The sequence below is a fragment of the Trichosurus vulpecula genome, chromosome 2, assembly GCF_011100635.1.
Source record: "Trichosurus vulpecula isolate mTriVul1 chromosome 2, mTriVul1.pri, whole genome shotgun sequence".
In the NCBI taxonomy this organism is placed as follows: domain Eukaryota; kingdom Metazoa; phylum Chordata; class Mammalia; order Diprotodontia; family Phalangeridae; genus Trichosurus; species Trichosurus vulpecula.
The window spans coordinates 222,830,560-222,844,185 of NC_050574.1; the positions used below are offsets into that span (position 1 = coordinate 222,830,560).

The 13,626-nt window shown below is 36.7% G+C and overlaps 1 protein-coding gene across 1 annotated transcript in view; it reads right to left on the reverse strand.

Annotated features, from left to right (window-relative positions):
- The window catches only part of LRP2 (LDL receptor related protein 2), a 263,004-nt gene that overhangs the window by 160,959 nt on the left and 88,419 nt on the right, over positions 1-13,626 (reverse strand). Inside the window, 4 exon segments of the mRNA XM_036745398.1 lie at positions 768-974; positions 2,969-3,192; positions 8,953-9,122; positions 11,878-12,006. Of these exon segments, the coding sequence (XP_036601293.1) occupies positions 768-974; positions 2,969-3,192; positions 8,953-9,122; positions 11,878-12,006 (730 nt within the window).

Sequence of the window (13,626 nt, forward strand, 5' to 3'; positions counted from 1 at the left end):
AAAAGGAAGTGGGATAGATATTTGTGTTCTTTCTAGGAGCAAACAGAAGAAAAAATAAATTTAAAAAAAAACAATAGAAAGGAATAAGTTGACCCCCATATTTGTTGAGTCCTGGAAAAGAACTTTTTCTTAGCCTGGAGAGAAAGCAAATGTCAAATACAGTTTTGGGGACACAAAGGGAGGGTCTATAACTGTAATTAATCTCAATAAGTTTACAACTAGTTCTAATGTAAAGGTAATAATTAGAAAAGAACAAAGAAATTCTGCTATATTTTCCATTCAAATGCTTCTGTTTAGTGTTTCATCCTTGAGGATTCCAGATCAGAAGTTATCCCTTGAATCGAGGACATATAATAATGGGATATATAAAAGGCTCAGGATTGCCCTAATGAATTCTCACCTTGAAAATGTAAACAAATATGAAGATTCCAGGAGCAAAAAAATGGGCAGGGAGGGAGAAAGCAGAGGAAAATAAAATAAAAGGATAATTTAGAAATAATCAAAAGGGGCACTAAAAAGAAAAAGGACCAAGCAGGAATGCCAATAAAATTTGTGTCCTAGGGGTAGATGGGAAAAATCAAAGCCTGAATGCAGTGGGTGGTATCCAAAATGACTTTCAGTTTCAGTGTAGGTTACTTCATACAAATGCAGTTGTAAAGGCAACCAACTGAGCAATATTTTAATTTAGTTATTTTCCTGTTTCTTCTTTTCCTCCACTACCTGCACTCATCCCCATGTGTAAAGTCATTAAAAAAAAGCCTTCCAACCTTTGAAGTCCATCATAAGTTACAGTCTCAATGTAATCAAACCGGCAGTCGACCCAGTAAACTCGCTTTGATACAATATCCAGAGTTATCCCAGCAGGCCATCCCAGCTTTGTTTTTATCAAATCTTGACGGTTGGTGCCATCCATGAAGGCCCTTTCCACCTTAGGGTCCCCAGAAAGACTGTCCCAGTCTGAGAAAAATAAATAACTACAAAGGAAAGAAGATAAAAGAATCTATTTTTACAAGCTTACATAAAAAGTGTATGTTTCCTAGGGAATTCTCACATTATTTCATCATCCTTTAACATGTTCTGAAAGGCCAGTTTTATTGCACAGTGTGTCTAAAGACTGGTGAGGATTTTTTCCCAGGAAACTAGAGGGCTTGAGATCTAAAGCAATAGTGTAAAGAATGAATCAGAATACCAGAAACAGTGAGGGTTGATCAGAAAAGACAACTCCTCCAGAGGCCAACTGTGAAAAAACCTTAATCTGTCGGGCTGTCTACTCCCAAGTATCTCAATCATGTACCATTAATTGCATTTTCTCCCACACTCTCCATGTTGCATCCTAGAATTCTCTTTTTTACCAGCACTTCACAAGGTACAATAGGTCATTCTTTACCTCAATGCACAATGCTGTAGCATAGCAAATAGAACATCTTCTTTCTGCCTTGAATATTGGCCAACATTATTGATCAGAAATCAAGCTATCATTAACATTCCCCACCACAAATGGAAGATGGTGCTTTAGTTGATCTTGGGTTTGGATCATAAAGCCCTACGAGAGAGCAAGGTCTCCTATGTGGCGGAGATCTCATATGTGGAAATTAGCAACAACTTAAACTTTAATACTTTGGCAATATATCATCTTTCCTGAGTTTGTTCACCACCATGAAAATGATTAGAATAAAAAACATTTGTTGTTACCCTCTCAACTATAATCTATTACTTGGCATTAAAAGGATGGTGCCATCACCATCATTTTGGTAAATGGTATATTCATGTTAGAAATCATCTCAATAAATTCCAGACACATAACATTTACCAACAATATTAAGCATGGTTTGAGATACAACACTGAGCTTGATCCTACAGTAACTGTGCTCTGGAAAAGTATTTATCCCAAAGAGGTGAAATCCTACTCTAAGAGTGCTTACTATATCTTTGGTTCACATATTCTCGTGTAGGTAAGTTCTTGACTTTGAAAGTGCCTGATACTCACAGTTAAATTTAGTCAAATGTTTTCAGTCTAACCATTAAATAGCCACCATATAAATCTAGGCCCTAAGAGGCAAAGCCAGAAAGAAATCAAGCAACAGGGAAATGAAAACCAATGCTGAGGGCCAAAGAGAATTTAATATAGCCTGCTACTTTTCCAAGTGTGATATAGAATATGTGCAAATATATGTGTTGCGAGAATTCAATAAGTGTACATCTGCCTTAAGGAGAGACTTGTGTTTTTTTTAGTAACCAGTTAATATGGCAGCAAGTATGTCCTTTAGGTTAAAGAGCAGTATCCTCAGGTAGAATAAAATCAAAATTTTCAGGTTAAACAGAATTTTTACAAAACTAAGGATTTGTGAAAAGCATTTGCAATCTGGATTGTCACACTCCAGCATACCAATGCAGTTACCCTCTTTGTCTGTCACCTGGTGCCAACATTTTTTAACTATGAGGAAACAGAGGCTGCTTTTCCAATCAGGAATAGATAATGAGAAGCAGATACTAGCAATAAGGAATCATTGTGGGTCTTTCCTATAGGGGAAAGACTGAAATTCTTTTTTTGCAGAGGAACCAAGAAAAAAACAAGATGAAGTCATTATGTTTGAATTAGACTGATTCGATTAACATAAATACAACAAATATTCATCAAGCAACTACTGGGTACAAAACACCATGGTAGGTCCTGAGGGAGGTACAAAGTTTGGAGAAGATAGTCCCTGCCCTCAAGAAACATATAGTACTAATCTCCTAATTTTGAAAGAATATGAAAATATCACAGGTCTTAATACACTGAAAATACTAGAATGTGTTTTCTTGATTTTCCAATGCAATGCCCATGAAAAGTGTTTCCCTTTTTTATTCATTATTCAAGCTATTTCTCTCTTCTACTTTTATTGAAATCCCATTGAATTAAATAGGCTAAGGGAAAAATAAGACTCTAAAAATATAGAGACATTAGAATTATTCCTATGCCACTTACCCAACCATTGGATCAAGTGCAATTCCCCTCGGATTTCCCAAATTTTCTGTAATAAGGGTGACCCTATTTGTCCCATCCAAATTCACCATATCTATTCGATTGACACTGGTTTCTACTACATAGAGTTTATTATTAACCCAGTCAACAGCTAGGTTCTCAGGTGTGTCAACAGAAACGTTCAGAACTTCCTGGATATTTGTACCATCAATTCCAACCGAAAAAACCTGCAAGAAAACCATGAATTCTTTTTTAAATTTAGTTTTATTTTTATTCTGAATTTAACAAACACCACATAAAATATGCATTTTATATACAGAGCAGATAAAGAAAATTGTACACGATCATGTGAATCTCTGTTTTATGTGGCTTGCTTTCCTTTTCCAATATACAACTGAACATTCTTTTAAATTGTCCTGCTTGTCTGTAATTCTTTCTGGACTTCCTTTAGTTCTTTTAAAAATACTTCAGTGACCTCTTTTCTTTTTCTTCTTTTTTTTGGGGGGGATAGGAGTTGGGGGCAACCCTATCCCTAACTCCCTTCACTACCTTACTTCCTACAAATTGAAAAAAGAAAGACAAAGCCATCGTAAAGTAAATCCCCACATTACTAGTACCCAAAACGCATGTTTTATTCTGTGTCTTGAATCTATCACCCCTTTGTCAGGAGGTGAGTACTTGGCTTGCTCCTCGGGAGTCATGGCTGATCACTGCATTGATAAGCCTTTTAAAGGTGCTGTTTACATTGTTGTTGCCTTATAAATTATCCTCCTTAGTTCTTCTCATTTTATTCTGTATCATTTCATACAAGTCTTCCCAGGTTTCATGATTTCTTAAGGCACAATACTATTCCATTACATTGCTATTCCATAACTTGTCCAGCCATTCCCCGTTTCATAGGCACACCCCTCGGTTTCCAGATTTTTGTTCTAACAAAAAGAATCGTTACATATGTTTTTATGCATATGGGAGCTTTTCCTCTTCTTTTGAACATTGTTAGTTCTTAACCATAGCTAACCATAGGATCTATTTATCTCCATATGTTACTCAGTGTCTTGAGATACAGGACATCCTTTTTGCAAAAAACATTGAGGTGAACCTAAAATACAGTGCAATTCTGCAGTTTTCTAGGTGTACTACATTGAAGTGAACTGTCAAGAAGAGGAAAACAAATTGTTTCAAAGAACATCTATATATATATATATATATATATATATATATATATATATATATATATATATATATATATATATATATATATATATATATATATATATATATATATATATATAAGGAGAAACTGGGAAAATCCCATATTACTTTTTTCAACATTTTTGGGTTAACAAGGGATAAGAACATGCTTCTAGAAAGCCAAACTGAGGGAATTTTGAACTTTTTTTACTGTTGTATTTTTTCCACTAATTTCTACCTCTCACATCTTATCATGGCATATAAATGACCCTGGGTTTTCAAAAACTGTGCCAGCAGAGAACAAAGCCTGGCAGGTTCTACCAAGCTGGAAAGATTTCCAGTGCATGCCTGGCAAAGGAGTGTATATCTCTCATCCAAGGACCTGCCTGGCAAACAGCAGAATGCCTTGTTACCAGAAAGCTGGGCACCAGGAATTTGGTTTTAGAGGTTTTTTCTTTGTTTGTTTTTCTGCTACGGCAATAAATAAAACCCAGCTACAATAGAGGAAATCTGTACATATACCAACTTAAGTACTGAAGCATTATTAAAATATTATCTACAGCAAACAGCCTCTCAGCAGTCTTTGCTGTACATCTAATAGGGAAATATGCCCAATAATATCACCCTTAGGCTTTTGTGGGGACTGGTAAAGACATCTAAGAAATTCCAGCCTAGGTCTGCAGATACCTCTCAAAGAAGAAAGAAGTGTTTTCCTTTCAAGCTGATGGGTTAGACTCCAGAGGAAAACAACAAAGATTGGATGTTAGAAAAAAAAATTCTAGGAGTTCTACCCTCACAGAGATGAGGGGAAATATAGAATATGTTTCTAGAAGAAATCAAATCAAGAATTACAGTGACAAGCACACAGTGTTGTGTCATTTCAGTTGTGTCCAACTCTTCATAACTCATTCGGGGTTTTCTTGGCAAAGATACTGGAGCGGTTTGCCATTTCCTTCTCCAGATCACTTTTTACAGATGAGTGACTGAGGCAAAAAGGGGTAAGTGACTTGTACAGCATCACGCAGCTAGTAAATGACTGAGGTCAGATTTGAACTCAGGAAGATGAGTCTTCCTGACTCCGGGCCCAGAGTTCAATGCACTGTGGTGCCACCTAAGTGCCCCAAGCACAATTAATAAATCAATAAATATTTGCTGAATTGAATTGAAATGTGCAAGACCACCAAGGAGGCCCTTCCCTAAGGAAGAAAGACAAAAGGGACAAAGCCCAAATCACTACTTCCTACAAAAAATGTTTTGTGTTTATTTCAAGTAGTATATTTTGGTAGGGTCATACTCTTATGTGCATTCTACTCTACAGTCAAACTTTTGATAAATCTGTTTTTTTCTTTCCCAAATGGGGTACCTGATTTCGACATTCAGATTAACAGATAAGCAGTTTCTTTCTTGAGAATTTCCTGTTCTTAATTAATCTCCCTATATTCTATCAGAGATAATAAAATAAAAGAATTAAAAAATTAAGAATATGGTGTGGTCACAGAATGACAGTATGACAGTTAAGTGAAGGGAAACCAAAACTCCAAAAAGTTTCTTTAAAAGCTCATAGGGTTCTAAAGTTGAAAGGAACTTGGGAAATCATCTCTAAGACATTCAGTCTGTTTGAAGATTTGAGAATTTCAGTGGCCTACCAGCCAAATGTAGTCAATGGTGTGATGTGACAACAGCTAAAAAAGCTTTTGTAATCTTAATGAAAAGAGGTAAAGCATCCCAAAGAAGAGAAGGTAAAGTCCTCCTAATCCGCTTTGGTCAGACCACCTATATTATTATGTATAATATAATATAATATAATATAATATAATATAATATAATATAATATAATATAATATAATATAAAGTATTATATTCCATTCTGGATACCATACTTTAGGAAAAACATCAACAAAGGAGGGCAACCAAGATGGATGGAGGACTGAAAGTGTATGCTATACATTTACTGGTTCACTGAATCATAGATTTAGAGCTTGAAGGGACCTCAGAGACAATCTCATCCAACCACTCATTTTACAGATGAGGAAGCTAAAGTCCAAGAAAATTAAATGACATGTTCAGGGTCACACAGGTAATAGGCAGCAGAGCTAGGATTTGAATCTAAGACCTCTGACTAAAAACTCCTGTTATGGCACTACCCTTGAAGGTTGGGCCAGCAGAACACAAAGTTCTGTCAAGTCCTCCCAAATGGAAAGTCGATGCTTATGGGACTGGGGGGACAGTATATCTCTCATCTAAGAGCCCAACCTAGCTAGATTTGGGGAGGCCAGCTAACCACTTTGCTGTGGTTAGGAACTAATCAGTTGATCCTCAAAGGATCATTGGTACATAAGATAGCAACTAAGTAATGAAGGAGTTTTTCAGCCACAGAAATACATGAAGACCGTCAACTGAGAGGAGGGATGCTGTAATCCATCTAGAAGGAAAGAATGTCCACACCAAGAAATAGAAGATCCTTAAAGTAGTAGAGAGCTTCATCAGTATTGCTCTATTTGATTCTCATACCAACTCTTTAAAGGAGGTGAAGTAAAATTATCCTGTTTTTACATAGTGTATTTTATAAAGTAATTTAAGTACAAATGGCTATGTAAAGGTAAGGCCTTCTTTTCCAATGGAAAAAAGTAAAATAGATTAAAGGATAGATAATTGAATGAATGAATGATGAATGAATGAATGAATGAAAAAGCATTTCAGTGCATACAGAAGCTCTGGAGATTCAAATACAAAAAGGAAAGATATCATGCTAATTCATAGGAAGAAAGTGAACCTCAGGGAGAAAAAACTGATGTATCCAGATAAAGGAAAGAATACATAGGTGCAGCTCTTTTACTCCTATATTCAGTGCTCTTTGAGGGCCACAGAAGTGGTATTGCTGGGTTCTAAATGCAGGGCCTCTTATCCCACAATGTCTGGTGCTATATATCAGCTCTAAAAGTGGTTTGACTTCTAGATAACTATGTTTGAATATGTCAATGGATTTCTAGAAAAAGGATTCGGAAATGGAAAGCTGTCTAATCAAGTTGAGGGGAAGAAATAAAATTCAATTAATCTATGCTTGATAATAATTAGGAATTACTTTTTTTAAAACTATACCAGTGACTTGGATATAGATACAGATGGCATGCTCATCAAATTCTCATGTGACATAAAATTTTGAGGGGTAGCTAATGCACCGTCTTAGAGAGTCAGTTTGAAGGAACAGGGGAAATATATTCTGAAACAGAAAATATTTAGGAGGAATCTGATAATTTATTTAAAGAGCTGCCCTACAGAGGAGAGATTAGACTTTTTCTGCTTAAACTGGTTCTGCCAAAAGACCAGAATGAGTTGTGGGTGGAAAGTTCCAAAGAGACAAGTGTAAGTTTAAGGAGAAACTTCTAAACAATTAGAATGAAATGTGCTACCTTAGAGACAGTGGGTTAGCCTTCACTTGTCTTCAAATTAAAGTTGAATGACCATTTGTCCGAAATGTTGTAGATTCTTGTTCATGTAGGTGTTGGACTAGATGGCCACTGAAGGCCCTTCTAATTCTGAGATTCTATGTTTAATCTAGGCCAACGTCATAATTTTATAGAGGAGACTGGAGCCAAGACAAGTGACTTACCTAAGGTCACAAAGGTATTAAGAAAGGTAGGATTCCAATCCTGACTCCAAATCCAGTGCTTTTTTCTATTATAGCAAAGTAGAAAGAAGTAGAAGATGTAGGTTTGAATCCTAGCCATCACTTAATATCTGTGTGTCATTGAGCAAGTGACAATGTCCCTGGGCCAGTTTCATCATCAGTGAAATGAAGGGAGTCTGTTTTAAAATCCTTTAACAAATGTCTGTTGAATTTAATTCAATTGAATTCCAACTCTAAATCCTATATTACCAAATTAAAAGGCTTTGGGTACAGACGTAAGAATGGATCTTGTGCTTGCCATCTAAAGGCCAACCTAGCCTATTCTGAGAGGCTACTCACAACAGAGTTGCCCAATGGTGATGTCTTGTTTCAGTCACAACTTGTGAATACTGTCCACTAAGGTGGAGAGAAGATGCAATCTACATCAGAGTAAGGAAAACCCACACTGATGAAGTCATCATGGATCCTTTACTTATTGAAGCAAATCAGAATTACAACTGGACAAGGTTCTCATCCTACAAAATTCTAAGGAAGCTATAATTACAATGTGTTGGAATTCTCTGTTGGAAATAAAGGAACATGACAAAAGGGAGAAAGAGACCTCCCTTACCTTTAAGGAGTCTCACAAACTGATTTCTTAAACTCTCCACCACCTTATTCAAAGTTGAAATTAAATCCATCTCACTTTCCAAATAAGGCTATGTAACAAAATATTGGCTTGTTAAACCAAATACTGTCAATATTTGCTATCCAATCCTCAGTTCCAGTTGCATTTAGAAGATGCAGGTGAAATCTGATTTTTATCATCCAAAAAAGCACAGCACTTTTTACATTTTAAGTGATCAAGTTTCAAAAAATTACAACTAAATATCTAACCAGTTTTGAAAGAATGTCTACTATTTCTCTTAATTAGGCTCTTGGACTCCATTTCGAATAAAATTAAAAGTTACTCAAGACTAATCCATATAATAGGCTGCTTTGTTTAATGTATCACATGTAATAGTATAGCATGGAAAAGGTGGTGATTAACATAAAATATCTCAAGGGCCTTTTTTGTTAGAAAACAAAGGCACTGCCTGCATGGACTCTCAAAAATGAAAAGCTATCAACACATTTTGCTCTTGGTCCCAATCCCTTCTCAGGGTCCAGTCTTGAGCTTTCTACTTACCTTATCTTGTACAGTGTCTGTCCAAAAGATCCTATGCAAGTAAAAATGAAAATCCACACCCACAGCCACTCCACGATTCTGAGATTGTACCAGGGTTCGGAAGCTCGTTCCATGGATATCACCAATTAGTAAGTCCCGACCATTGGAGAAAATCAGAGATGCTACACCAGCTAAAAAGTGAAGGAGGCAGAAATCACTCATCGTGTTTAATAAGGAGAAATAGCAGCATCTGACATTTCTATGGCTCTTTCTACTTTTTGAATGGCTTTCTCATATCCCATCTTGTCTTATCTTCAGTCACTAGAACCTCATAGGGTAAGCAAAGCAGGTATGGGTATCTCCATTTTAGAAATGAAAAAAATGAGCCCCAGAAAGATTAAATGACTTCCTTAAACAACCTAGAGATTTGGTGGTGAAATTGTGGAGGAAAGTAGATTAAAACCATGGGAGAAACTTTGCTCAAAATTATTTCTTGTTTTGGTATTGGGGTATTTGGGGCAATGGATACCTCATTTGTCTTATCTGTTTCCATTATTTTTGCAAGAGATCCAGATGATGAAATCAACATCTAATAAGTTAGGAACAGGGTCAGGACAAGAATCCAGATCTCCTGGATCCTAATCCAGGGATCTTCTCTATCATGTAGGTCTGTTCAATCAATTGATCAATAAACATCTACTAAGCACCTACTACGTGCCAGGCACTGTGTTAAGTGGTAGGGAAACAAAAAAAGGCAAAAGACAGTCCCTGCTCAAGAAGCTTAAAATCCAATGGGGAAAATAGAATGCAAATGAATACATGCAAAGCTATATACAGCATAAATAGGAAATAACAGAGTGAAGGCATGAAGGCACTGGAATTAAGAGGGCTTGGAGAAGGCTTCCTACAGGAGGTAGGATTTTAGTCGGGTCTTAAAGGAAGCCAGGGAGATCAATAGTTGGAGTGAAGGAGGAAGAGTGGTTCAGGTATAGGAGGAGCCAGAAAAAATGCCTAGAGCCAAGAAATGGAGTGTCTTGTTCATGGAACAGCCAAGAATTAGTATACCAGATCAAAGAGTGTCGGTGAATAAGGTGTAAAAAGACTTGGAAAAGTAGGACGGGACCAAGTTATGAAGGCCTTGAATGCCAAGACCATTGGCATGATGTGACCCTACTCCATATGTAAATGTTTTTGACATTTCTCAAAATAATATAGTTTAAGGAGACAGCATAGCATAGTGGAAAGGGCCCTGGCTTTGAACCCAGAATCTCTGGATTTGAACTAACGTTCTCCTACTTGGCAAGTCATTAAGGAGTCTCACTTCCCTCATTTATAAAAGGATGAGTTTCAATTTCATAATTACAATGATACCTACCAGTTCTAACACTCTGTGATCTGTGATCACTGCCAGCCTCAGAATCATAATGCCACATCAGAACTACTGAAAAGTCTATCTGAAAAGTCAGTTTGTTATACCCAGAAACCCTCAGTAAGCATGCCCCAACATCACTAAATGCCTAGAGATACTGGGTTTCATCTCCTGGAACTCATAAAAGGACAACTGGAAATAGTTAACATAAATGAAGCATTCACCACCCAAAATACCCCAAAGCCAAAGTAGAAACAATCTTATGTCTCAACATTTTTGAACAAGGTTTCTCCCATAGTTTTTAATCTATTTTCCTCCACAAGTTCCACCACCAAAAACAGCCTGACTAAATATTACATAAAAAATATCAAAAATTATCCCTCCAAATGGTGGTGTGTCAATTCAATTCAATAAATATTTACGAAGTGCCTGCTATGGGCTAAGTACTAGGGACACAAATAAGAAAAAAGAAAAACAGCCCCTACTGTCAAGGAGCTTACAATCTAATGAGGGGAAGGCAACTCACAAAAGGAAGCTAAAAGGGGGGAGGGGCATGACGACAATGGATTCCTTCAGCCCCAAGAGTACAGGGGCTGGGAAATGCCTGGGCTATAAGCCCTTTTTAAATGGAGGCTTTGGGAAGAGTTTTTTTTGTTCCACCCTCTATCTTTCTAATCAGAAAAGGAGATTTTGTTGAGAGTCCTGATGAGCTCTGAGTACCAAAGCTGATGCAATCTCTGGGATGAGAGCCTACAGCTCACAGTGGAATATAGCTAATGCAATCCAAACTTCTGTCGTTCCATACTGTATTGTGTGATTCTCATGTTCAAACATCATGTAGTATAATACAAGATTAAGGAACTCTGGGAAAAGTTCTTCCCTGGGAATATCTGAGTCACCAAAGAAAACCTGGGAAGGGGGATAAGGCCGATCAGCTGAGCCTGGAGATAATTCACTGAACCCGGAGCCTATCAGTCATGTCTACTCCACAAATAAGCTAAGAGCTGACTGCTCCTCATGTAGAAAATGGGACCATTGTGGGCATCCCTAAAAGGAGTAAAGGCTTCAAAATAAGAAAGTCAAGGGGGTCTGATTCTGCTGTTGGAGGGATCTGCTGTGATGCTCCATATAAAGATGGGGTCTACCTCCATGAACCCACAGGGCCACTGGGGATAAAAAGCATGGAGTCAGCAGACCCAGACCAAGTACTAGCTCTGTCAGATAAACTCTCTGAACTTTTATTTCCTCAACTATAAAATGGAGATGATAATGCTTGTACTGCCCACCCTATGGGGTTATTGTACATAATTTATGTTTTATAAACTGTAAAATACCATCCAAATGTAAGCAACAATATATGTACTGTTAATCTCATATTTATTGTTTATATTCAGGACCAGTACACGGAATAGAAATGAAATGTCTGTCAGTAAATTCTTAATGGAATATTTATTCCATAATAATGGGCTTAGGCCTCAACGAAAAAGCCAGGCTCGTAGATAATTCACAAAGAGTATAATCAATCCCTGAATAATCAAAAGATGATGGCAATGACATTTTCTCTGCCATTTACTTACAGGATGCGTTGGCTCGACAATGCCGGTGTTGTTCCAGGACATAACCCTCCACACAATGACACTGGTGATGGCCAACGCGGTCTTCACACATCTGATCACACACACCCCACATCTTGCAGTCATCAAAATCTACCACATGGAAAACATAAGTTTGTCGTCATCCTTCACAGTATTTACCTAGAGAACCCTTGAGAAATATCTACAGATGGCAATTCAGGATGCTAGAGAAAGTTCATTCTATCAAAGGCATGTGGATGTAGTTACATAATAAAGAATTTTTATAGGACATGATAATATAAAGTAGGCCATCCAACAAACAGAAGAAAAAGTCATTGCATATATGTTTTTTCAAGGTGTTTTTTCAATGACTACTAGGACAATTACTTTCCAAAATATAGGATATTCATAGTCAAGTAACACTATCTCTCTTAAGGCAATTCCAACATTCCTATATTTCTGTGTGGATTCTTCCTTCCAAAATGAAGCAAAGCCTAAAACAAACCTGCTTCTTAAATAAAAGCTTTTGATAAAGCTTCTATTTAAAAACCTATCTTCCAGAGTATTGCAGCAAAGCCCAGACAAAAAAAAATAATTTTACTAATCATTCATAAATTAATTCAACTTTTATTAAGTACATACAATGTGTAAGACACCAGAACTGTAAAGTCAAAAACAAAACAAAAACAGCCTCAGCCCTCAGAGGTTTTACCAATTCGACTATAAGCCTAATTATTCATTCATTTTTTTAAATTTACTGAGGGCCTACTTTGTAGATTAAATTGGATTATGTTTTCTGGAGTTTACAAAAGAAAGAGAAGTCAGAGTCCCTACTTTCAGGGAGCTTACAATCTAATTGAGAAAATAAACCATAGACAATAAAGCAATCGTAACACAAATCATGAGCATGTGCTTGACACCCCAGTATACATAATAATGTACAAATACAGGAAGAATACCAAGTATAGAAGGTCAGTTAGTCAGGAAAGGAATCTCAAAGGGAGGAAGTATTGAGATGAACCTTGATAAGTATGTCCCAAAACTATTCCCCAAGTTTCTGAAAAGAAACGTTTCCATAGAAAAATGCTTGTCTGTTTATTTTCAAAGTGCTCAAATATCTTTTAGATATGCTGAGCCATTCTTTTCATACTATTACCTCTAGCAGGTCAGTTGATTCTGTGAGAGAATTTCTCTAGAAGGAAAACCAAAGACCAGTCATGGTCTAATCTATTTTCCACCAGTGTGACTTTCACGAACACTACATGGAGAACTAGAGCTCTGTTGTTGGCCAGAAAATGAAGATTGCTCCGCATACTGTCAACCTTAGATGATTTTTATCCATGGATCTCACACATCATCTAATGGCCAGGACAGCTAAATCCATTTTACAGATGAAGGCACAAAAGCATGGAGAAGTAAAGGGACCCACTGAATTTAAGGAGCACTGCATCTCAAATGTATTCCTTAATTTATAAGACATGTCAGATTTCACTTGAATTTTCTAGATGTGGTTAGAATAGAGAATTGGAGAGCAGCAACTGACAGTATTTTGCTTTTTAAAAAAGACTATTTTGTCACGGGTCAATTTGAAAAAGTCTTCTTTGGTTTACTTTCAGCTCTAAGTAAAAACAGTTTTTTGTAAATTGAACTTGTGAGGGTACTTAAAGGTTAGTATGTACTGCTGCCATTTACTTGGAATTTGAATTTTAAAATTCTATTGCATTACAATTAGAACTCACAAGTGGGGTTGTT